Raw genomic sequence first — 26,599 nt, 5'->3', positions numbered from 1 at the left:
TATACCATCCAAACTTTGTTTGCACAGGTTATAAAAACAAATCTAATAGTAACTATTCCCTTTGGTAAAGGGGATACATATATTTTACTTACCATGGCAAAGCCAACATCAGCCTTCTTGAGGGCGGGGCCGTCATTGGTTCCGTCCCCTGTGACTGCCACCACCTCCCGGCTGGTGGAACACTTGCTGTCTATGATGCCCTTGACCAGTGTGTACTTGTCCTGGGGGGAGGATCTGGCCAACACTCGAAGGTCAGGCCAAATCTTGTCCAAAAGTTCCTGACTGACCTACAAATAAATTCACTATCATCATCAACTTTCTCATTATTTGCACATTATGGGTTAATATTACACAAGTTGGCCACTTAATTATGATAATGGTTCAAGTAGTTTTCGGAAAGATTTTATTAGATGTCATTTAAGTATGTACTGAAGGATTAATATTCATTAATAAAGATTCATTTTTCTAGTAAATTCAAAGATTTCACATTTACAAAATTAATGTACTTAAAAACGGTAATACAATGCAACACACAGGAAAGTTTTTCCTAATGTACCAAGTACATTTTAAAAGCCATAAAAACCACTAAGTTATAAAATTTTCATTTTGCAATAAAGATAATGTCATTTCTTGAAGTTCAAATGAGACTGGGTGAAATGCAAATGTTTATATCAATTTGGTAAAAAATCATAAAGAAAACAATTCTACTCAGTAATTTTTCTGCAAACAAGTAGGGTCTGAATTTCATAAGCTTCCTATATATTTATGAAGAGATTCCTTTACAAGATAATTTCCCAACAATGGCTTGAATTACTGAAGTATCCCAAAAACTGAGGAATTGAAATACAAAATCCACCATGCCATTAATTCATTGTGTCTAATATCATATTCCTGACTCCCATTTATCTGCCTTAACTCTTGCATATAGACGGCACAGAGTGATGACAAGGATTAAAGGCCCGCGGTAACAGTACCTCTCCATTCTCGTCTCGAATGCGTTTATTGAATTCCTTTCCATCCAGTACCAGGAAGCTTTTGTTGGGGGTCAGGATGCCACACTTGGCGGCAATCGACCGTGCGGTGTTGACGTTGTCTCCAGTGACCATTCGGACCGTGATTCCTGCACTCTGGCACTGTTTAATGCTAGCTGGAACCTGCATATAAAAGCAAAGGTATGCCATTACCATTTGACCTGGTTAGGGAAATTTGACCGAGTTTATCCCCAAGTTCTAAATATTAAGCTTTGTGATATCCTGATCTCTGATTTCTATGATCTATAGGCATCATCTTCATAAACTTACAATACATAGAAAGTGACAACAAACAACTGATAGTATTGTTTTGAGTAAACAGAACATCAAGTTTCATTTAATTCTCAAAAATTAATTCCCTAAAATCAAAAAATTAAAACAGTTTGCAACCTTCAATAAATGGAGGTAATTTGAAACTTCTAAAAAACAATGAAATGATTTGCAACTCTTCAGAAACATTAAAATTCTTAGCAACAACCTTGAACCATAAAGTAATTTGTATCCCCTAAAAACTTTGCAGCAAGGTATTTTGAACCAACCAACCCCTCCCCCCCATGAGTGCCCTGATGGTTGGATCACTAACCTCGTCTCTGACCGTTCACTAGATGCCAATGACCAGGATACAGATCAGGTTACGACCAATGGAGTTAGGGTGTGTGTATGGAAGGGAGTTGGGGTGTGTGTGTGTATTTTAGTGAGTGTGTGTGTGCTTTGGGTGTGGGGAGTGTAGCACTGACCTCGTCTCTGACCGGGTCCTCGATACCGGTCACCAGGATACAGGTCAGGTTACGGACCACCGAGTCCTCATCCTCCCAGTCGTGGTTGTCCTTGATCACCTCCTCATTGTCCTCAGTCTTTGTACCTACATTCACAGTACAAACTTACACAGGGGTTTAATGTCAGGAGGTCATACATGAAGAAATACACTCATAATTATTATCATAATGTTGGTATATAAATAGGAGAAATGTCATCTTTTAATTTACACAAACATGAACAGAACATGACTTGCTTATCTTCTGATATTTACTGTGCATTAACTTTATAAAATCGCATTAAATTTAACTATGATCTACTAAGTGGTTCTCACTAGGGTCGGTATGATAGTCCTTGTAGGCCAAACAGATAGTACGGAGTCCGTCCTCGGCCATCGGCTCAATCACATTCTTCACGATGTTCTCCTGGTCCTCAACTTTGAAGGGCTGGGGCTTACCCTTACAGTCCAGTATGTAGTTACACCTGGAAAAACAACCAGGTAGGAGTCAAATAACAGAACAAAACCCAGGTAGGAGTCAAATAACAGATCAACACCATGGTAGGAGTCAAATAACAGATCAATACCATGGTAGGAGTCAAATAACAGAACAACACCATGGTAGGAGTCAAATAACAGAACAACACCATGGTAGGAGTCAGATAACAGAACAACACCATGGTAGGAGTCAGATAACAGAACAACACCATGGTAGGAGTCAAATAACAGATCAACACCATGGTAGGAGTCAAATAACAGATCAACACCCAGGTAGGAGTCAAATAACAGATCAACACCATGGTAGGAGTCAGATAACAGAACAACACCATGGTAGGAGTCAAATAACAGAACAACACCATGGTAGGAGTCAAATAACAGAACAACACCATGGTAGGAGTCAGATAACAGAACAACACCATGGTAGGAGTCAAATAACAGATCAACACCATGGTAGGAGTCAAATAACAGATCAACACCCAGGTAGGAGTCAAATAACAGAACAACACCATGGTAGGAGTCAAATAACAGAACAACACCATGGCACCAACAGAGCTGTAATCCTTTCTGTCTGATTCAGGAAATCCTGAGTATCAAATGTCCCTCGAGACCCAGTCATTTGTCATCACTTATATTAAATATTATCAAGCAAATGCAACTTTTGATATCAGGTATCATTAGGATCACCATGCTGATGTGAAATACTGTCAAATCACTGAATTCCATTAATCGAATACATTCAATTTATGTCCCCACAGATAATGAATCACCGTTCCAACTAGAACGATGATGTAATGAAAAACACTGCCAAAATATATCTAAAAATTAAAACCCCTAAGACCAGTAATTTTAATAAATTTTGTTTTTTTCTTTCAAAACATGTTTCTTTAACAATGAATTTGTTGACCTACTTTTTGAGGATGATCTCGGACGCTCCCTTGGTGAACAGCCGGAAGCCGAACTTCATGCTGATAACAGTGCTCATGGACTTACGGACCGAGTTGAAGGTGTACACCTTGTACAGGGCTTCCTCTGGCACCTCGTCCCTGACCGTCTGGTACTTCTGACCCATGTCAAGGACAAAGCCCAGCAGAGCACACTCTGTTTTGTTTCCTAGCTGCTGAGGTAGGCCCCCATCCTTGTCAGGCTGCAACAATTCAAACACAGTGTTACTTTTTCATTATATTGATTACCGTAAATGTAGTTTCAATGACACATTTTGCTCCTTTTTATAACTTGAATAACAAAACTGATCTCTATTTCTACTTTATATCCAGCAAGAAATAGAAGGGCATTCGATATGTCTTAATTTTTTAAAAGAAAATAACACAAGCAATATCCTGTTTCTTCCAATTATATCTAAATGACCTTTTTGGCCACATACTCTTTCCAATATTAAAACTTTTTTGATGTTTGGAGATTATCTCCGTCATCCAGTTCTCATAATGACACAAGTGTTGTATTTTTTATGTTTGGAGACTATCCCCCACATCCAGTACTTACACTGACACGTGAGGTGTAGCCACTGTTGATGGCGATACTGCGGACCACCAGCTCTTGGAGAGAGGGCGCCAGGGCACTGAAGTTAGGGGTGCTCTTATAGTGGGCTCCTGAAAAACAGTTATCAGATAAGTATCAAATACCATGTACTAGCAACTCAACGATACTATAAATCCAGTCTTTTACATTTGAGTATGCAATGGTTAAACATCTGGGAATACTGAGCTAGAGACTTTAACTTTCTTTTTTTTTACCATTTTACAGATAGAGGCTGTGTACATTTTACAGATTTTTCTACCTTAAGAAAAAACAAGTTTGATGCATTTCAAGTACATTATTACTTCATCTACATAATATTATTTGTATAGAAATAAATGATGATCTTTAAGAATGCAAGTGAATTTCACTGCATACCGATGCCAACAGTGACAGTGATTAGTTAAACATTATGCTTTATTGTATAGCTGTATGATTGACCTCCTTGACTCTAACTACAGCCCCTGCCCCTAACTACCCTGCCCCCTTACCACCCATGTAGGACTGGACCACAGTCATCCTGTTGGTGGTGAGGGTTCCTGTCTTGTCCGAGCAGATGGCCGTGGCGTTACCCATGGTCTCGCACGCGTCCAAGTGACGCACCAAGTTGTTGTCATCCATCATTTTCTAAAAATTATAGTTCATTTTTAGTTAAATACACTTGCAATTCTTGGTAAATAATGTAAAACTGTCTCAGCTGTGTTGACTATGTCACACAAACCAATGACTGATGTCATCAAGTATCAAGGTTATGTGCATACCTAGTACTGTAAAGGTACTACATTTGGCTGTGTATCTATTTAGTGCTTTTGGCAGAATGCGGCTTCTGCTAAATCAAGAACATCCCTAAATGCTATGCATATATGTATAAGAATAGTCACATTCAGTAATAAGCTAATTCAAATCCACACCAACTTGTTCAAAAACTACTTTCCGCAAAATATTGTACACACCAAATATAATATGTTTACAGTATATCCTTTTTTTTTTGTGTGTATGATTACAAAAACAAACTTGTAAAATTGTATGAGACAATGTTTTTGACTATCTGCAAAGATCTTTGTCTGTGCAACTTTCATCAATATTCTACTACTCTTTTTCTGGTCTACTGACATACTCTTAAAACTGACCAATCAGACTTCTACATTCTCTGACCACCTGTCCATGTAACTTACTCTGACGGAGTAGGCCAGGGCCAGCGTGACGGCCAGGGGGAGACCCTCAGGGACAGCCACCACCAGCACAGTCACTCCGATGATGAAGTAGAAGACAAACGTCTCGATGTACTCAGCTGTTTTGTCCGCCTCCCAGGACTTGCCATTAATGCCAAACTCAATCACACAGAACTTGACGATCAGAATCAGCACCACCAGTACAGCCACAGCCGTGCCTGCAGACAAAACAACAAAGGTTGAACAACTCTTAATTAGAATCTTAAATATGATAGTGTTACACTGTATATATATTCTAGGTCTATAGCAATTCAACGACATAGTTTTGAACCACTTGATCAACATAGTCTTGTTTTTGTTACTGTTGCTTATCAAAAAGTCCAGAGGGATTTTTTTCAGATAACATATATTAAAAGCAGTTTTTTTTTTTAGAGAAAAGGGTACATTTATACAAACATAAAATCAATTTGAGAGAGCTCAATGTATCATCTTATAGCTTTAGCTCCTTATTTCAGGAACATACTGAAGAGACACAATACAAGAACTTTACACAGTCCCAGTTATTCGCTAAAGCGTACCTCCGTATCCGATTTGAATGGCCAGCTTGGTCAGTTTGCCCTGTAGAACCGACTTCTCCTTCCTAGCGCTCTCGACCTTGGGTTTGGGAATATTCTCCTCTTGCTCTCCCTCCCCTTTGTTGGCGACCTTGTTGTTGGCATTGGAAGAGTTGTTGTGGGCGTTGTTTCCGGTCGGAATCACCGGGTGGATACTATCGATATCTACAACACCAGGACACTCATACAGACCAAATCCCTCAGATCGGTGGAAAAAAAATTCTCTTTTATGTTAAGTGGAGATTTGATGTGAATAATTTTGCCTGATTAAGGCTTAATGACATGATACATTGAAGATATGATGTATATATTTTTAACATTAAGCAAGCCATAGTTCAACACTTTGTCCTTCAACAGTGCATTTCTTAACATCAAGCTTTATTTGCAAAAGAGTCAAAACTTTCTACCCATCCCCATTTTTCCAGAGTTTACATTTTCAAAAAGTTTTGAATTTCAAATACAGTAGTACTGAGCCCCCCCCCCCCCCCCCTTTAAAAAAAAACCCCTAAACAATCATACAAAAGAATTGCTTATTCAATGTTTAACACAAGTTAAATGAGTTTTTTATCCATAAAAAAACCCCCAAAAACCAAACAAACAAAAAACGTATGAACCAAGAAAACCTCCCTTCCCATAAATAACTTGTGTCCCCACTGTAAGATTCCTGTAGAAACCCAAAATGAACCCCAGCTTCACCCTAAACCAACAGCACTGTTTCATGGAGTTGTGTCAAAAACCAGGGGAAAAAAAATAACATCCACATACCCACTTTTGTATCAGCATCACTAGAAAGCACTAAGTCAAGAAAAAAGAAGAGAACGAAAATGAATACATGTACATATAAATCAATGACATTTATACAATGATAATATAAGATATAGTCAGACATTGTTTTCTCAAAGAATTGTACTGTATCTTGGCATTCAACATTCGTATATTAACATAATTGTTACCAATTGGAAGCAGTCATATCATTAGACAGTCTTAAGCAAGCTTTACTGAATTACCAAGGAGAGAAATTATACATAGTATATAGTGAAGAAGTTTGCAGGTGCTTTTAAAATCCATAGATCTATATACATATTCACACGAGTGCAAAATAGATAGTTACATTATTTTTTTCCTATTTGAAGTGGTTTTAACTCTAACAAGTCCTTTCACCCAACTACCACCTAAGATATCAACAATCTGTGTATACAATGTAGATATTTGATATAGGTAATTGGTGCATAATGTGTAATATGTAATACATGTACATAGGCAATGTCAGGTCTTTGGGCAGTATGATGACAAGCTTTTTGACAATTCTTTGAAAAATGCTTTTTTTTTCTTGCTACAAACAAACCAAAAAATAACAATTTTCTTTTCATGCCAAAGAAAAAAAAAACCAATCAGGGTTTACAATGATTCTAGCTGCAACCAAAAATTTCCTCTAATTTCTAAACATTTCAATATATTTCAATTCTTCTTTTTTTTAATAATGAAAAGCATGCACTCTATGACCACAGTAACATCAATACCAGACACCTTTTTACTGGTTAGTTTCAAGGATAACCAAACTCTATGCAGGAACCAAGAGTGCACAATTTTCACCAGTTTTGTACAACAAGATGCAGAAATTGCTGATAATATCTAAACACATGCTGTATATGATACCAAGATGTGTGTTTAATAGGGATGATGTCAATATGCACATTGCATGCATTCATTAAATGAAAGTGGTTATACAGAAATATCCATCACCCTTTGTGTCTGAGTGGTGTAGCTACGATGCAAGTCTTTTTTGGGAGCCCCTTGACTCAGCACCTCTCCATTAAATATAATGTATGTGATGATTTCTCAAAGCACCTGCTCTGACTATTGTTGGTATAATACAGGCTACATAGTAATTTTTCCCCTTGTATCATGGTTTTTTACATAGTCAATCAATAATCTGTAAACATATTTTACATATAACTTGTATGTTCTTCCAAACAGAAACAAAAAAGATGAAGGAAAGCAGCATAAAGCCAATATCTAGCTTTTGTTTTGCCCAACTCAACATGGCTAGACTGTGTGGAAGATCATCAAAAGCTCACTAAGTAATAAAATGTCTGTTAATTCATTATTGATATTAAACAATAATTTACATTTTTTCCACTTCATTTTACAGTTGAAGTTTTAAGCATAGTCCTTGCCCAATCTAGATACTAATACTACATGTACTTCTTTTAAAGAGGTATAATAAAACAAATTACATGGAAAACTTAGCTAAACTTCTTAAAGTCTGGCTTGACAATTTTCATTTATTAAGCTCCTTCTAAGCTGCTCATTCAAGTCAACCCAATGGCATGCTTTTGTTTGTACTGATTTTAGCGATTGGGCAGGACTTAGTGTTTTAAAATAAGTTAATTTGTTTCTTTTAATATTTAAGCCTGTTAGTGGGTGAAACTTGCCATGTTCAAAATTTCTGGAGTCTAAAAGATTCATAATTACAAGTAAGCATACTGTTATATTATCATATGTAAGAAGGATTACATCTTGCATCAAATTAAATTAGCATTATCAATTATCTGTTACTATTAATTCTTTATTAAAATGTATAAAATTCAATAAATATTATTCACAATATTCACGCTGAAATTAATTTAACAAATATGTATAGTATAGCGCACACACATGAAGCCTACACATTTCATTGCTGATATAATTGTGCAACGAAAAATGCATCTGGAGTATATGTTAAAGCTTATAAATATAGTGTATAGGTATAATTATAATGGGAGATAACTCTTGGCTATCATCCGACTGACAAAAATATCTAAATACTTATCAACCTACATCTTTCATGACTTAATGAAGAAATACTACACTGGTGAAATGATTCAATTTGGAAACACATTGATGATAACTTCGTTCTCCTTTGTGATCAGTTTTACACTTGACAACATCAAAAGGTGCCAATTTTTACAGACAAAACAATTTCTGCATGGATTATTGCCTAAATTCTTGTTTTGCTACAAATTACAATTATTCTTTGGAACGCCTATTTCTATTTTGCTTTTGTTTATTTTTTTCTTTGATAAGCGGCTTTCACAATTTATTTCTCCATTGACTATATAACATTGTACCTCCAGACTTACAGTAGCTCTGGCCAATACAGCGTGCACACACACTTTGTGATGATAAATTATACCACAACATGGACACAACCAACCCAAAAATATTTTGAAATCATTGCCGAAAAAAAAAAAATACAAATACCACATTGATTGCATTGTACTGCACAAGAGATGAAGCGTATTGATATAATGTTAAATGATGTAGACTTACATGGAGTGTTCTGTCCTGCTGTGTTGGTACGTGTGCCTGCAAGCCAAGGCAGGAAGCATTCAATTATTGAACATGTCAAAACCAACAGACACACAGACACTGGTACCCCCATCCCCATCTCCTGTCCTCCAACAGACACACAGACACTGGTACCCCCATCCCCATCTCCTGTCCTCCACGAAACATTACTGGTACCCCTCCCCCCAAATTCCCCTTATTTTACGGAAACCGCATAATAATAAAATAGCCACTCCAGCTCAAGGGAGACCACTAGAACTGTAGCAAAGTTTTTAAAGAACTCACATCCCACAATAAGAAAGCTACCAAGCTAAATAGCCCCCACCCTTGGGAAATGGGGTGGAATGGGAGTGAGGGATTGGTGGGTGACCTCCTTCCCTCTGTTACATAGCTGGAGATCTTCAGGCACCTGTAGAGTGTTTTACTGTGTCTGTACAATAAACACATGCAAAAGGAGATCCAGTGGAAGAAATGTAGACAGGTTATAACTTGTTATATATTCTTATACATGGTTGACTTTTTTGGATTCTGTTTCGTTTGCTTTCTAGTTTAAAACTTGACTGATTTTATATTTATTGCATGCTGAAATAAATTTGTTCAAACTGTGGAATATTGTGGAGACACAGAAAATTAGATAGTACCTAAAAAACCACAGCAATCATGTCGGCCATTAAACCTCTATGAAAATCAAACAAAATTAGAAAATGCTACAGATGTAGTGTTTTTGTTTTTAATAACCTTAATATTAAGAGCTGACCCCATCTCTTTGGGTTCCACAATACTGGTGGGTTGGGGCCGATTCCATGAGGGGTGAGGCGACGGGAGGAGGTCAGGGTGGGAAACAAATGGAGGGACCATGTCTGTGCCACATACTGGTAAAAAGTATACATGGGTGGTCAAATCTAAGTCAGGGGTAGCTGTTAACACATGGTTAGACCTACTGTGGAAATAACACCTCTAAAAACTAAACAGGGTGCTCGTATACTATAAAACCACGTACGTCTAACCATGTGTGGTCAATTTTACCAGGGGCAGTTGATTCAGAAAGGTGTTTTTGCAAGATTTCTTTTTTTGTTAACACTACACACAGAAATGCTGTTAAAACAAAACACACAGCCAACAGAGTTACAATCACAACTGTGTATAATATGACACATGACTTCATTCATCAATGGTCAAAGTTCACCCCCCCCCCCTTTTTTTCTCCTGTTTGACTGAAGTCATGTGCCAGAGTATCGTGGTGGTTAAGGTACTACACAACACCTGAAGAGCAGCAGACTAGGTGTAAGCTGCAGAGAGTCGAGAACCAAATTAAAGAAAAAAAATTACGCACACGGCTCCTTTTTTTCCCATTACTACTTTACCTCTATAAGCCACAACTGTCACTGCATTTAGAATGAAACAAAAAATGTAGCCGAACTCAAAAGTTAACTGCATTTAGAGAGCACAAAATCATCTTAAGTATGCAATTTTCAAAAAAAAGAAATGTAATTTTTTTTCAATTAAAAAATCAGAAAGAGATGAAGAATGAATTGATTGATCATGAATTTTGGCACACCAGCTGTGCTTTAAACATTTCAGCTGCTCATATCCCTTGTCACCGGGCGCTAAAACATCAAAAGTGAATGAAGAAGTGGTGGGAAAATGGTCCTCAGGTTTTTTTGTCTTTCTATTACGAGGCGTAATAAGTTGGCTAACGTATAAGGCTATCCCAATGTCTACTACTAATAGCACTGAACATTTAGCGGGTCTATCTAGAATGTTAGTTATAAATCCAGCAAAAATGTTAGAATTCTAACACAAAACATGCACATGACAAACAAAACTACACTATGATGTTAACACAAATGTCAGACAGAGATGAGCACATTATATCTCATTGATTCAGGCCAAGCATGAGAACAGAACACCACAAAATGCAAAACCTCTTTCTCTCTCTCTCCTCTCTTTTCCTCATTCAAACATGCAGATGGCAGGTGACTTATGACTTATCTTAAATTTTCCTTCATTTTTAAAGCTTTCAATGTCTATTTTTGTATTATTGTCTGATATGAAGTAAATGATAAGCCTTACTTCAAAATAAAACATTGTACTCATTTCATGGTGAAGCCACCTTAAAGCACTTGGTCATCAGTCAGCTACCTTAAAGCAAAGTACAGACACTCACAAGATGCACAAATCAACTGCCTCGATCGGATGATGCACACAGACAATCCATCACACATTACATGTTAATAGGGGTATTTAGGGTTAATATCTACTTAATAAAGTTTATACACTAAATGAAGGCAATTTACAAACGTGGAAGGAAAAAATCTTGCAAAACAAACATATACATATGTAAATGATTGATTTTCGTAACGATAATCATTCCATTATATAAAATGAAGTGAAAATAAACATGTATCATCCAAATGTGTGATCGATGCATTCCATACCTCCATTTCCTTCCTCGCCTTTTAACCTGTTCTTGTCCTTTTTGTCTTTCTTTTTGTCCTTCTCTCCTTCCTCACTTGAGGCACCAAGAAGGGCAAAAATAATTCCGGTTTGTGAGTTGACCCCTACTGCTGTCACGAGCATTTTACCGCTACCCTCCATCACATGAGTACCTGTAATGATGTCATTGTCAGGTAAAAACAAGTCTCATTTAATATACTGGGAAAAAACTGCAAATTTTATGTAACAGTATTGACATGGAGGACTTCCTGTGGCTTAGACAACCATACTAATTCTTTATGGTTTATGTGTAGAGACTATCACTTACAATATGTTTCATAATGTTCTAGTGACTATTGTAAATTTAAATACATAACTTTATTAATTTTTAATGTAAAATTCTAAATATTTAAAGCAAGTAAATTTTATGAGCTAGTAAAAGAAATGAATTCAAACATGTCAAATATCTTGCATATTTTCGATGAATAGTAAAATTAACTTTATATTTTGAATGGTATATTTTCCTTCTTTTCTTGAAAACAAATGGTATGGACCAGGATGGGAAATTTTTTTCCCCATTCTCCACTCTTATGGAAATGATACACCACTTATCACAGCCCCCCCCCCCCCCCCCCCCAATGAATAATATATATATCATATATAGTCATGCCCCTTTTTTATTCTTTAAGTTTACACAGTAACTACTGAGAACAGATAATTGGATAAAGGAATCTGAGCTACTGTAAATGTTTGTCAGTCCACTGAGGTAACTTGACTGATTACCTGAAACCAAACAAGTAGGTCATGTACTTATGCTATTACAGGTACAGACTGATTGCTCTAGTATTGAGATTCACCTGAGAACATCATAGGGTCGGTCTTCTCCCCTTTCTTTACATGGTCTGACTCTCCCGTTAGGGAGCTCTCGTCAACTTTCAAGTCATTACTTTGAATTATTAATCCATCTGCTGGTAACAAATCACCTAAAGAAATGAAGAGAACAGACATTAGACACAACTTAAACAAGAATGCGACACTGCAAGATTATATTTCCAAAACAAAAAAATCGCAGTTATATTTTGTTGCAGTTATATTTTGTAATAATTTTTTTGAGAGGAAAAAAATTGATGTGTGCGCCCACATGCTGAATTAAAAGCTGTAATTTTGCGATTTTTGTAATAAAATAAACTAATTTCAAGCACTCCTGCGACTGGATGCGAAGCCATGATATTCTGACATATGATATGGATTTTCTCATAAAATATTTCATCCATTACTTGGCTACTAGCTGTCACTGTTATTGCTGAAACAGCTTAATTCAAATAAAATATCAGGATTATGTGCTTCTCATTTTCTGCTAGACGTAAGTGTGTATATAGGTACTTTGATCAGATTTCATTAGACCACAATTACATGATTATATAATTTATGCACATATGGTCTCATTCAACAACCTTGAAAATTGATCAGCTTTTTATCTTGTTGAACTTGTCATTAAAATGAAAAATTGGTTACAGGTTCAAACAATTTAGCACATCTACCAGCCATGATTATATTGCTTTCTTCATTACATTCCAGGTGCGTCCTGTAATTTTTTTTATCTTTTCATTCTTGTCATCAACTAATTAAATCTTAATTGACTGAAACAAAAAAATAAGGCAAAGTTTTTGGAAATGCTAAAAAAATTTAATTAATATCTCTAACATTAGCTCAGTTCCGGTTGTATGTAACAGGCTTCCATAAAAAAATTGCAAAAATCCTATCCGTCCTATGCCACAGATTGTGTATCATCAACACTTAGCTCACATTAAAGAGAGAAGCATGTCCATCAGCAGGAGCCCATAACTGGGCAAAAACTCTAAGATCTATCAAATTGGCAGCCTTGATATTGACAAAAAACTGCTGACATCCCCACAAAAAGCCGAGAAGGAGGCGACAATCAAAAGGGCTTTCTTATCAAGCACTCAACTTCAATAATGAGCGTGTAAAACGATGGTGATTCATTAGAATCAATCTTTTTCTTCTTCACTGGTAGATAAAGCCTACATAAAAGTGACAGAAACCATCTTTTCTATTTATTAGTCTGTTGTAGTTCTTGGCTGTTGTTCCCTCTGGGACCAGGAATCCAATCCTGATTGAGCGGGATTTGGGATCAATATCTCTGATCAGTATATTATACTGAGGCCCCCTGTTACAATGGCAGTCAACACGAGCTTATGCATTTGTTTGTACAGTAGTTCTACATCAATGACTGCAATGTGTGCTCAGTGCTTCAGCACTGCAAGGGAAGATTCCCCCATCGCCTGCAGATCCTTCCTTCTGCAACATCCTCATCCTGCACATCACTGATCAGTGTTAAGGTCATAAATTCCACCACAGGAATACTCCTCTATCTGGAATACTGTGGAGAACTGAATCTGGTGGTAAAAATCGAAACTCCCTTACGGTGTCAATATTGTGCATGTGAAACATCAGGGCCAGATTTCTTGATAGAAGAATATCACCCAAGCATATGCACCTCATGAACCTGTTTATTAAACAATCTGTGCTCAACAAGTTTCTTCTTTCAATCTTTGCCATGGCAGTTTAGCCAATTTCCTCAAAATCAAATATCTAGTATATAATGTACATAGAATATATGGCAAGATACTTTGACCAGTGCTAGGTCAACAAAATTAGTTCCTTGTATTGAGGATGTAAACTACAAATGCCAAAAAAAAATATATACCATTTTACTACACCTTCCAAAAATAATCTGCATTGTAGTAGGATATTGTAAAGCATGTATTGCTGCCCTTTGAATGACCCAGATTTCTTACTCTATATAATGATTCTCTAAAGTTTTTCAATGTGACAACTACATCTTTCTATCTTGAACAGTTCTTGTTTAACCAGTCCCTCTTTCATTACGTAAGTTCTATCTGTACTAGTTCCATCCATTTGGCTCTCAAAACTAGCTTTCTGTCTCCTCTTTTCCATTCATTAGACATCTAAAATTAGTTCTTCTCGCCCCCCTTTCCATTCATAAGGCACTCAATATGAGCTCCCTTTCCATTTGTTGGCTCTCTCACTAGCCCTCCTTATCCCTTTTTAATTAACTAGGCTTTCAAAATCAAATCTCAATGCCCCAATCCACAGGGGCCAAGCCCGTTTTAACATTAATTTCAATGTACTGTGGAATCATTAGATTTCGTGGTGGTTCATTTATCGTGGATTTCGTGGGTACCTCTCATCCACGAATTAACATCCTCCACGAATAATATAATAGGTTTATAAAGTCATATTTCGTTTTGTAGGTATAAGAAAATACACGAAATTACGTCCCCACGAACCTATAAAATGTCACCAATCCACGAAAATTGGCCCCCACGAAAATTAATGATTCCACAGTAACCATAAATAAAGATATGGTTACATTGAAATTAAAGTTAAAACGGGCTTGGCCCCTGTGCCCCAATCCAATTTTAATGTATCTAAAACTAGCACTCCCTGTCCCATTTAATTCTCATTCTTCAGACACTCTAAGCTTGCTCCTGCATGCCCCTTTTTCTTTTAATAGGTAATCAAATTCACCTTAGCCTCCCTCCCCCCCCCCTTTTCATTAAATAGGCACTCTATATTAGCTCTCAATGGCCCCTATTCCATTCAATTAGCACTATGTATATAGTTCTCCTTGCCCTTTTTCCATTCAATAGACACTATATAGCATAATAGCTCTCCCTGCTCACCCCCCCCCCCCCCTTCCTCTCTTACCATCTAATAAGCAGCACTATAAATTAGTTCTCCCTACCCCCTTTCCATTCATTATTCTGCCACAGACAATCAGTGTTCATTACTTTTGGGACAGCGGCAATTATTAGACTTTAAATCAATCAGCTTCCTTGGTTAACCTGTTTCCATCCTTGTTTTGTCTCCACCGCAGAAAATTTCAATTATTCTGATCAGTAGGAAAAGACTATCGATAATACAAGTCAAGACAGCTCAACAAAACCACAAGGAAAAAAAAACAAATTGCGGCTGATCCATAAAAGTCCCTCCCACTGAGAACAAAAAAAAAACTATTGTTGTAATGAAGAAGAGTTGCTCCCCCTTGGTTTAAAAATGATTTTCTCTTCATTCATCTGACAAAATGATAGACACCCATTTTAATATTGCCAATCCCTATTCAATGTCATATTTTTTTCTATAACAATTCTTACGGTAATTGTTCTTAACACCTTTTGAAATTCATGCATTGCATCCTCAGTAAATAATGTTTCAAAGTGCTGCAGTAGAAGAGAGTTTTCAACTTTTACTAAACCATTCGAAGATTGCAATTTTTACCATATAAAGGTCCTCAATGAATTTCAGTTCTTGATTGACCCATATTCAACTTAAGCCTGAACAACATGACATAGATCTTCTTATATTATCGCATTCAAGAATGTCTCTCTTATTAGTCCTAGCTCTTTTCAGTGGTTGCGGACAAAAGATGGTACAGTAATTTTACAATGTATCAATAGCTTATATTAACAAAACAATACATAAACACAAGACCCCCAGTATTCACACACACTCACCATATTTAACTTGAGCTATATCCCCTACAACCATTTCTCCTACTGGAATATTTTTATCCTGCCCGCCACGAATCACAGAAAATTGATGTTCGTGCTCAATTTTGCTTTGAAGTCCTCGGAATTGCTTCTCCTTTTGATAATCATTGAACGCTGTCACTAGCACTACCACCGACACGGCTCCTAGAATGGCCACGCCCTCTATCCACCCCGCTTCCGACTCCGATGAATCGCCACCCTCTGTCTCCGCTGAAAGGGAGAGAAATCAACAGATGAAATATGTCACAAGTCTCAATTTTCCAAAAGATATATACTGCAAAAAGTCTTTTTATTTCCATATAAGATACTGTAGAAATCTCTTAAATTTTTTTAAAATTAAAATACTGTACAAAAGGATTTTATCTTTCTTCGCTGAAAGGGAGAGAAATCAGCAGATAAAATATGGTTTGATTTGAACATATTTTTTCATGTGAATGTATTACATAAATGGATTAGGCAGGAAGCAATGCCCATGTGACCCTTCTTCATATCAGATAAATTATGTCACAAGTCCAGATTTTCCACATGAGATGCTGCAAAAAGTATTCTATTTCCTAATAAGATACTGTAATCTTTATTTTTTATCAAAACTGTATAAATCTTTCATTTACATTTAATATGCTGTAAAAATCTTTCTTTTCCTTTTGTTAGAATCTGTATAAGTCTAATTCTTATATTAAATACTGAACAAATCTAATGATTCCACAGCAATGCAAACTTTTAATTTCATATTGAGAAAATTTCATTAATTTCTATATTGGTACATTTCACATTTTTATATATACCTGATATATTTATCTTATTCATGTATCAATAATGTCGGCAATGATTTAATATTTGTGGAATATTTGCAGAAACATCTCCGATCAAAAGGTTATTAAAATTAAAACCATCATAAATTGTTAAATACCAACAACACCAAACAAACAGATTCTGAGGTTTCTTATTTAGGAGTCTTCAGATATTTTTTTTAATTAATCTATACATGTGAATAATTACAAAAATCAAGGTATATTTGCTCTTTGCATTGTAGAATATAAGAAATGATATGACTGAGATGTATGGAAACAATGTACTTATCCATGCTCTAGTATGGTATATATATCTTTATACCACGAGTGCCAAGTTTATCCCAATTGCATTCAACTTCCCGTTAAACGACAGTAAAAATAAACTTGACATCATGATTTTGATCATAGTGTGGGCTTTAATATTCAATAAAGACAGACAATATACCGCCTTATATGTACATAAACCCTTAAAATAAATGGAAGCAAAACATTTTTTTTTTCCTTATTCAGCTGAAGTTGCAATGTATATCCAATTTATTTCTGTTTGACAAATTAAAAAATGGACTTAATCCTTCCTTATTGAGCTTCTTAATGATCTGTTGCTCTCTGTCTAAGTTTGTTTGATGAGAGTCTTATGTAAAATCAATAGTGATCTAAAACAAAGGCCGACTGAGGTACCTGTGTGCTATAGCTGGCCAAACCAATCGTACAATGCTCTTTGCATGTTACAGTGCAATACCGGACCGATGCATTGCTATCTTGATGGCTCTCCTCTCGTAGATTTATGAATATAAAACAATATTACAAGTTCGGAAGAAGCAGCATAGACAATAAATCAAGACAGCGGCCTTCATTCTCCTACAAAAATGCTGTATTCCATGGCTATTACCGCGTCCTGACATTTTGGAAATATCTGTGAGATTGCATGGGTACGCAGTGGATGTTTGATAAGAGATCATAAGGGAGTGCTTCACGACCGTACACTGATCCCAAAGCCAGGGAGATGGATGGGGGGGAACTGTCGGCATACATTTCCTGCATCAATTTGGAATGTGGTTTCATATATTGAAAGGAAGATGGCCTAATGTAAATTTAAGAGCTTTTTGCTCCCAATGAGAGAACATAAACCAACAGACACATAAATACATCTGCTAACAAACAGGGGACATACATTTCAATAATATACTATAAAACTGACATTTGTATGTATTATCCAATGTATTACAGAATTTTACAATGCTATTTTTCAATGCAAGCTTCTTCGTTCAGTCTCTTAATCTCTACAGAACGTATACTTGTGATGTCTAATAATCCACTTGGCTAGCAAATGATTCAATGAAATGAGTCTAAATTTTGATATATTCACCCTTGCTCCCCTTCCCCCAAGAAAAATTTAATATAGCGCTGCCTCTTAGTGGCACAGGTTTTTAAAACAATTTGCAGTGACTGAATACTGGTAAAACTGTACTGTTTTTGAAATATTTCTGTGTGCATTAACATGTATGTCGAGCAGCATTGCGTGGACATTCACATCTTCTGATATGAGTAATCAGTAGCAACTTTAATGCCATATATTTACATTTTTCAGTGTCTTTGCCTGTGATACACTACGTATTGATCTTGTACTACCCCGACCAATAAATACAAATGACATATAATTGGGCGCAAGCAGAGTTCGCTTATTTAAGTCCAAATTTTTAATCAATTATATAAATATATAAGTAATAAGGAACAATTTTTTTAATATTATGAGGTGATGTTTTCAGACAGGGTGAGATCAAATCTATCATCAAGCCCTTTGGGCTTTATTGGATTTAATTACGCCTCAACCAAAATTATCACCTCAAAATACTGAAAGAATGATTCCTTATTCCTTAAATACTCACATCTTGGATAGAATGATAATCCTAGTGAGATAAGAGCAGCAACTATCAGAACTATAAGGGTCACATCCTGAATGGCCTCCCACACCAGCTGTAGGAAGGTCTTGGGGGGCTTGGGGGGAATCACGTTGGACCCAAACGTCTTCCGTCGGTCCTCCAGGTCGACTGGGGAACCAGATATACCTGTAATCCAAACAGTACAGTCAAACATGGCTACAGTGAACACTCTTATATTAAATTCATGCTTAGAGTGAAGTCATTTTCTTTCCTGATATTTTACAAGGAGCTCATTTTCAAAAGTTAAACATATACTTGATACAAGTATTGTCGATTACATTCAAACCTGTCAAAAATATACAAATTACAATTATCCTAAGCCATATACACGTACATCTTTAAAAACATGCAAATCGATCTTTTTCCTTTCTTGTTGCAAGGGCATTTGGAATTCTGTTCAAGTTCAGTCCAAATTTGACAAGTTTTCTGGTTTGTGACCAGAATAATAATCTGGACTGAAGGGTCCTAATTGAAAGTTCGAGGGGGATTGACAGCCTTTATTACGGAGGGACTACAATCAAATTTGAAGGCATGAACATTTTCGTAGGCCCGTATTATAGGGCTGACATTTTGTCCAGACCCATTGCCCTTACTAACAGTCTCCCATGGACACACTGTTCGTCAGTTTCTACATTCAATGTACAAGTCACTTTTCATCAACCGTCCATTATTTTTTTTCACCTAGCAATGAATAAACTGTGGGTATATTGGATATAACTTAAGAGTAATGAAGAAAATGCTGAACTGCATTGATCGGAACCCCCGGATTTCCCCCCGATTTTTTTTTTTCCATTAAAAATAATCAATGTGTGTTTGGCTCACAGGGAAGTTTCCTTGGAGCAATTCAGTTTGTAAGAAGTATACGTCTAATTATAAAGCTTGGGCAATCATTAGGCCAGTGCCCTCCAAGCATCCCTCAAGATCCCAGTTTGTGTTGGGGATGACTACCAAACCCTTCATGAATTCTAAGCCACAGGGGCTTTAATATTTAGGAGGAGATCAGTAAGAACAGACAATCATTTGAGTGACAAATTACCAGTTAGATTCCTTGCCTGGTTGCTTCATTTTAATAGCAAGATACTCCATTGTCCAATAGAGAGACACAAGATTATGATAATAAACAAAATCAATATGACACTCTGCTTGGCTCTAAATTCATCTCCAATGAATTATAACCCTAAAAACCATAAACAAATTGATAGCAGAAGCATGTAATTTTCTCATTAAAAAATAACTCAGTAATTGCTTTAAGTGATTTGAGGTATAAATTATGAATTTTTCTGCACTATTGAATTCTAATTGAATTCTGAGTGAATGATCTACACAAATCTAATCATTTAAAAATCTCTCTCTCTCTCTCTCTCTCTCTCTCTCTCTCTCTCTCTCTCTCTCTCTCTCTCTCTCTCTGTGGAAAGGGTATAGGGGGAATATTCACTATTCATAGAGTTTTCAATCTGTTTCAAGCATTTTTTCCTTTTCTTTTCCAGATATACACTGTTTATATTCCAATCTTAACACTAAAAACAAACAAAAAGAATGAATTAGATTAATTTGAAAACATGGGTTCTTTTACAGACCCATTCACTTGGTAGTCTGAACTTTTTTATTTTCTCAGCCACTGATGAAAGATCAACACAGATGGAGCAAAAATAATTACACACGCTGATAATCAGAACAAAGCTAAACACTGGCTTAAAATGGGTAATTTTTCTGTACCTTGCATTTAACATAGCTGGAGCAATAAAACTTGAGAGAGAATCCCAGCCTGCAGAGTCTCCAAGCCTAGAGTTATCTATCTAAATGGTTTGGATGGTGATTTTGTCTTCCCTATGTTTACTGTGTTTTTGTCTGTCTGTGATAAGAAGCCCCTGGGGTGCCAGCCACATCAGTAGAGCATCTACTGTACCTCCCCCCACATCCCTCACTCTGTGCAAGCTTGTCTATTAGAGTATTACGATGGGATGGACTCGGTTCTTTATCATAAAAACACTGCTCATGGACCTAAGAGATCTGCTGCCAATCCAATGGTTTTATCACAATACTACAAGAATTTTTTAGATACCCATTAAAAACATATTAAACAGTGACCACTGTCAGGGGTTTTCCTACTGTATTTAAACTGGGTCCAAGGTCCGTGGAATTGGGAAAATTGATCCGCAAACTGTTCAAATTAGGAACATTACAAAAACGTACTAGTTTTATTTGAGGACGAACCTATGGCAAAATTTTATACTTTATTACTTCTCAACCACAGAAATTAGTGAGAAGTTTAGAAGACTTAATTTATTTTAAGATGGATTGGAACAATGATATATACAGATTTTAAACTTAATTTTTAGATAATAAGTGTTCCTGATATAAAATTGAAGCAAACACACACTTACATTCAAAGATTAAAAGAAAATACTTTTTTCTCCAAATTTCTAAAAGTTTTCCAATTTGTAAAAGTTAATTAAATTCATACATTTTTACCTTTTATAGATGAAGTGTTTCTTAATTGTGTAAGCCAATTGACAAACATAAAATAAGTCTTTGCAATATGGCAATGATATTTGCATTTGGGGGTATTAGTCCTACCCTTTGACCCAATTACCACCATTATACAGAGAAACTGTTTAATTTTGTGAATAACTGCAGATTAACGATTTTATGATAGTTTTAGCATTTAATTGGCACATTTATTAACCAATTATAAACTGCCAAATTTAAAAATCATCACTTTAAAAGCAACTAACATTGGTTGAAATCAATGCACAGGATGAGGAAATTCTGGCGAAGTTACGGAAAGCAAATGTGTCAATGAAGTCGTCCCTAGTTGGTCCATTATTTATGCCCATTAATAAACAAAAAATAAACAAAAATGAAGAAAAAAAAGCTGTTGAAGTTGCATTTTATATACCAGAAGAACATGTTCTGATAATTAAAATTATTGACACTTGATTGGGAAAAATGGATCTGGATTTGGGAAAATATCAGTGATTTTTGGATTGGGAATGGGTCCAGTAAACGGACCCAAAACTAAGCAAGGAAAACCCCTGCCACTGTCAACATTAACCTTCACTGGGGGTAGTTTACAGGTGTCTAGAAATTACCTTCATTAGGTGAGGTGTACAGGTATTTAGAAAATTACCTTCATTAGGAGAGGTGTACAAATGCATTGACAGTTACCTTTAATAACTCAGGTATACAGGTGTCTAGACATTTAGCTTCATTAAGTGAGGTGTACAGGTGTTTAGACAATGAGTTCATTGAATGAGGTGAACAGGTGTCTAGGCGATAACCTTTATTAGGTGAGGTGTACAGATGTGCAGACATTTACCTTCATTAGGTGAGGTGTACAGGTGTGTACACAATGACCTTCATTGGATGAGGTTAACAGGTGTCTAGACAATTACCTTCATTAGGTGAGGTGTATAGGTGTCTAGACATTTACCTTCATTTGGTGAGGTGTATAGGTCTTTAGACATTTACCTTCATTAGGTGAGGTGTATAGGTGTCTAGATATTTACCTTCATTAGGTGAGGTGTACAGGTGTCTACACAGCTCCAGCACTCCTCCGTACTTTTCCTGTACATAGTCGTAGCCCTCCTTTTTGTGGTGCTCCATGATTTTGCGGAGCTCCATCACGTCCACCCCGTAGCTGGAATCCCGGGGCCGGGACATCCCCAGTCCATCTACTTGGTCCTCGGCCATGCTTGTCAATTATCCCACTGTGCCAAGGTCCTGCAGAAACAAGAACACATTTACATTAGTACTGAAGGGGTTATAACATCAATGTATTGTACTCGTAAAAGATTTCCAAGACATGATAAAGGTTATTCTGAAGTACAGGGTATATAAAATGCAGCCACTCTGAGGAACTTAGCTTACAAAAGTCAGATTACTCTCACTTCTGTCTGACTTGTCCTGCAGTGAAGGAAATAAAATTGTGTAGATGTTATCTATTCCCTATGCTTTTGCTATTAGAGAAAGATTAATGATTTTTTGCAAATATATATGCTTTTCACCAAAAGTTATGATTAAAAATAAAACTTGCATTAGCAGTGGTTCCATGAGAGATAGTTATCAATTTAAGTCATGTGATTCTATATTGATCTCTCTATCATTCAATAGATGTCTTGGTGGACAATGGCTGAATATGGACCATTAAGAAGGCATTCATCCTTACACACGCAGTAAGATCTTACTCATACAAAATAAATCATCACAACAACAGTTCAAGCACAATAGAGTTTACATATTGTGTCCATTTTGGAGACGAACATCTGAAGAACCTTGCTTTTATGAAATCTGCAGGCAATGAAACCATAACATCTGCATGACAAAGCAGAAACCTGAGGAGAGAAATTCAACTGACAAATAAGACACATTGAGGTCACAGAGCTGACAAAAAAATCTTTAAGGTTGTGGGACTGACTAAAAAAAGTCCTTGAGGACATGAAACTGACACAACCAACATAAAGCACTTTTCACTGACAAAGAAACCCTTAAAGACATTTAGCTCAAAGAAAAAAAATGATTCTCTGAAACCTTTGATAGAATGTAAATGGCAAAAAAGGAAACTTGAGGACATTAATTTAGGAACAAAAACAGAAATTTAACTGACAAAGCAGATTAGAATGGGCAATGAAACCTGAATAGCAACTAGAGGACAATTAAGTACACATGCGAAGTTCTTCAGTTCTTTTATGATTTTCCCTGATAGATTGTGTCTACTTTATTTGCTTATTAACCTGTTCCTGCCCAAAATTCTGGTTGCATTACCAAGCAATTTTTGGAGTTCGAATATTTTTAATTTTTCTTTAAATAGCATGCAATATGCAACTGAGTGCCCTTTTTTTTTAAATAAAGTCATAGTATATATATTTTCAATTGAAACTATATATCCAATGAGAAAAATATCATGTAATATGAAAATATAATTTTGGAATTACGAAGTGGAAATCTTCACATTTCATAGATAGGAAAAATTAAAAATAATGGAAGATAGGTCACTTCTGACCTTAAATGACCGCGATGAAATATTGAGTACATTACTGACATTACAGAAAATTCCTGAACTCTCTGGAACATGTAGCTATGAACAAAATAGAGCACTACGTAGTAATTCTAGAGGGTTCTAGAGCAGTGTTAATCCCCTCATAATCGGTTCTGAAGTGGAACCATATGCTGCTAAAACAGCGCCTTTCTACGTGGGACATATTTGCGTTTCAGTGAATATGACATGATCATATCTCCAGGAACCCCGACTGATGTAAACTATCTTCCATATACGTGTATTAACAATAATATTGTCCTTTCTAAAATGAGTACATCAACAAATATATTGTACTTTCTGTGTACATAGATTTTTTTTAAGAAAAGGCTATTGACTTCAGTAGTTTACCGATTGTTATGTATGCACTGGTTTTGATTAATTTTTTCACTTTCCATATCTTCTTTTCATGCTTCCTTCCAATTGGTTTATTTCAAAACTTCCACAAATCGATAAAGAAATTTAATCTTCCTCACTGACTTGATAATCAAACACATTATTATTATTAAATAATTAAATGTGAAAAGATATTGTTCAATATGGAAACATAACACAATACAACATAAAATGACTCTTGTGCAATTTATACACAGCTAGTTTACATGCACTTTCAGCAAAAACCGTTTGTTTGGGCTTGGGTTGAAACATGTACAGACAGACAATGATAAATACGATCATTTATTCATTTCTCTGTTGGATTTCCTCAATTCTTTACCCATTTTTAATTTTACATCTATGACAGAGAAAGCAGCATGTTAGCTGAAGGCTTTCATATCTCGAGATGTCTAGATTTCACTTCAGCATGAGTAGTATTAAACAATTTTTTAAGATTTGCTTGCATTTTGTAGAGTTATGATGAATTGCACTTTTTTATTTTCAATTAAACAACCACTAATTGTGTTCAATGTAATGTCTCAAAATGACATAACTAAAATTGATAACCATTGAAAAGCAAAGCAGATGTTGCCAAGAAAAACTAAGTTGCACCTGTATGAAACATTGCAGACCTAAATGACAGAAGTGAAAAGAAGGTCAGCTACATTCTCCCGCTGAACCTGTACTGTGACTAGACAACTCTGCCAAGGGGTAATTAGGGCAAGAGTTCCAGAAGTAGATCGATGTCCATCTAGGCTTGTTTCATGCTTTACATCAAGGTAAAATCTCTGACACAGTAATTACATCATCCCATTAACTAGCACATCCTCCCTGCTTTACTTCCTACCAGGCTACAGCCATGATTTTGTGAGATAGACAAGAATGAGCAAAACGGCAAAACATTCCACCAGAACAAAAGGCCAATGGGCCTCATGGCTCACCTCCACAAAACACTAACCTAAGAGGCTTAATACTTTCCTTACAACAACAATACAAAAGTCTGTCTAAGTGCATACATGCATATTCTTCTAAAACCCCTTGTAGGTTATATTTGTAAAAATCTGAATGATAGCTTCATTCAATATCAATTTTACATCATTTTCATTAGAATTTCTTTTGTTATACATAGGGGTCATGATTTGAATTAACTTAAACGTCCAAACATCTTCGATTAAGCTTGCTCATAAACAAACTGCACAAACTTCAGCAAAAAAATTAACCCTTCAGCTCAGGTGAGCTAAAAATCAAAGAGGAAATTCTGTTACATTGACATCATATCAAAAAATGGCTGACACATTCATTCATATGCTACAAATAACCTTAAAACAATCTTATCAAGAGCTGCCACTAAAACATTCACCAAAAACACAGGATACACCTGCAGCAAGCTTATACAATACCATGCAGGCAATTAGAAAGTTACGTAAAAATTTCCTCCGCCATTGATATATAAACTTCTGAGATTTTTAAATCAAAGGTTGTGTAATTTTGCATCATTGCTTTTCACACTTTTAATGACCCTGACCCTCATTTATACACTTGCACCTTGAACATAAATTTTCTTTGCTCTAACTTTCCTTCTACGTCATATTCATTGTCTGTACTCCAACTTTCTTTTTACGTCAATTAATCCTCTTCCTTTAGCATCACTCATCAGAGACCTGCGTTTACAGATATTTAACCTCTGACTCCTAAAAATCAGACCCACCACAATGAGGTACTTGTCTGCCTACCATCATCACTGATGTAGAAAACCTCTGGCTTGATCAGCATCAGATCACCCATAACACAAAACCTGCCAGTCTGATTAGCACAGGTCATGAGGATTTAGAGAAAAAACTTGTCTTAATGCAAATTTGATTCAGGAAGACTTGGCTACAAAAATGCAGTCAAACATCAATAAAACAATGACAACTGTGTAATAAACTTGAAGAAAGTATACAGAGAGCTAGCACTAATCATATATCCAGAAATAAGGTCATTGATAGACAAATCCATTACCTGTTGGTGACCAGACTGTCATTTTACATCTCAGGGAAAAAAATAACTTACAGACTCGTCATCCTAGGCCAGTAAATCCATCAGACATCGTTCTGCTAACCCTTATAAACAGTGTATACTCAAACCTTGAATAGAACACATTCCACACAGAAGGTTACAAGTTGTTCATTGATCTATAGCAATAATACACACCTCACAACAGCAGAGAAGGAGCCTCGATCCATAGGCAGGCATTACGATCCTTTAGAAATATGACAATTCTCTAGCTTTATAGCCCAAAACTAAATCACAAACACTGATAATAAAACTGAAGCAATATCAATACAGAGTGTTTCTACCTCCCTCTGAGGAGAGTTCAGACAACCATTGGTCATCTGATGCTAGGATAGGAGTCAAAGGACTGCTGCTTATAATGGACACAAAAGAATCCCCACTCAGTATACATCATAACCATTTACTGCATCACTAACCAGCATCCAACAGAATGCTGT

General features: G+C 36.1%; 1 protein-coding gene across 26 annotated transcripts in view; it reads right to left on the bottom strand.

The window, feature by feature from the left end:
- Positions 1-26,599, bottom strand: part of LOC105337328 (plasma membrane calcium-transporting ATPase 2) — a 65,953-nt gene that overhangs the window by 12,336 nt on the left and 27,018 nt on the right. For 18 of the 26 annotated variants that reach the window (XM_034450152.2, XM_034450158.2, XM_034450159.2 and 15 more), the window contains 18 exons: positions 22,207-22,420; positions 18,644-18,823; positions 15,931-16,176; positions 12,229-12,354; positions 11,374-11,544; positions 10,300-10,320; positions 8,918-8,953; positions 8,041-8,061; positions 6,371-6,400; positions 5,570-5,770; positions 4,995-5,209; positions 4,311-4,446; positions 3,787-3,893; positions 3,195-3,430; positions 2,122-2,270; positions 1,769-1,893; positions 975-1,154; positions 93-287 (listed from right to left, as the gene is read on the bottom strand). In XM_034450152.2, coding sequence (XP_034306043.2) covers positions 93-287; positions 975-1,154; positions 1,769-1,893; positions 2,122-2,270; positions 3,195-3,430; positions 3,787-3,893; positions 4,311-4,446; positions 4,995-5,209; positions 5,570-5,770; positions 6,371-6,400; positions 8,041-8,061; positions 8,918-8,953; positions 10,300-10,320; positions 11,374-11,544; positions 12,229-12,354; positions 15,931-16,176; positions 18,644-18,823; positions 22,207-22,390 — 2,559 coding nt within the window. In that variant the 5' untranslated portion in view covers positions 22,391-22,420. The remainder of the gene's footprint in view (positions 1-92; positions 288-974; positions 1,155-1,768; positions 1,894-2,121; positions 2,271-3,194; positions 3,431-3,786; positions 3,894-4,310; positions 4,447-4,994; positions 5,210-5,569; positions 5,771-6,370; positions 6,401-8,040; positions 8,062-8,917; positions 8,954-10,299; positions 10,321-11,373; positions 11,545-12,228; positions 12,355-15,930; positions 16,177-18,643; positions 18,824-22,206; positions 22,421-26,599) is intronic. The other 8 variants (XM_066081293.1, XM_034450166.2, XM_034450164.2 and 5 more) reach the window with 7 other exon arrangements.

This window comes from Magallana gigas, chromosome 4 (genome assembly GCF_963853765.1).
Source record: "Magallana gigas chromosome 4, xbMagGiga1.1, whole genome shotgun sequence".
NCBI classification, from domain to species: domain Eukaryota; kingdom Metazoa; phylum Mollusca; class Bivalvia; order Ostreida; family Ostreidae; genus Magallana; species Magallana gigas.
The sequence above is the reverse complement of the archived record's forward strand: the minus strand, read 5'-3'. Positions and strand labels throughout refer to the sequence as shown.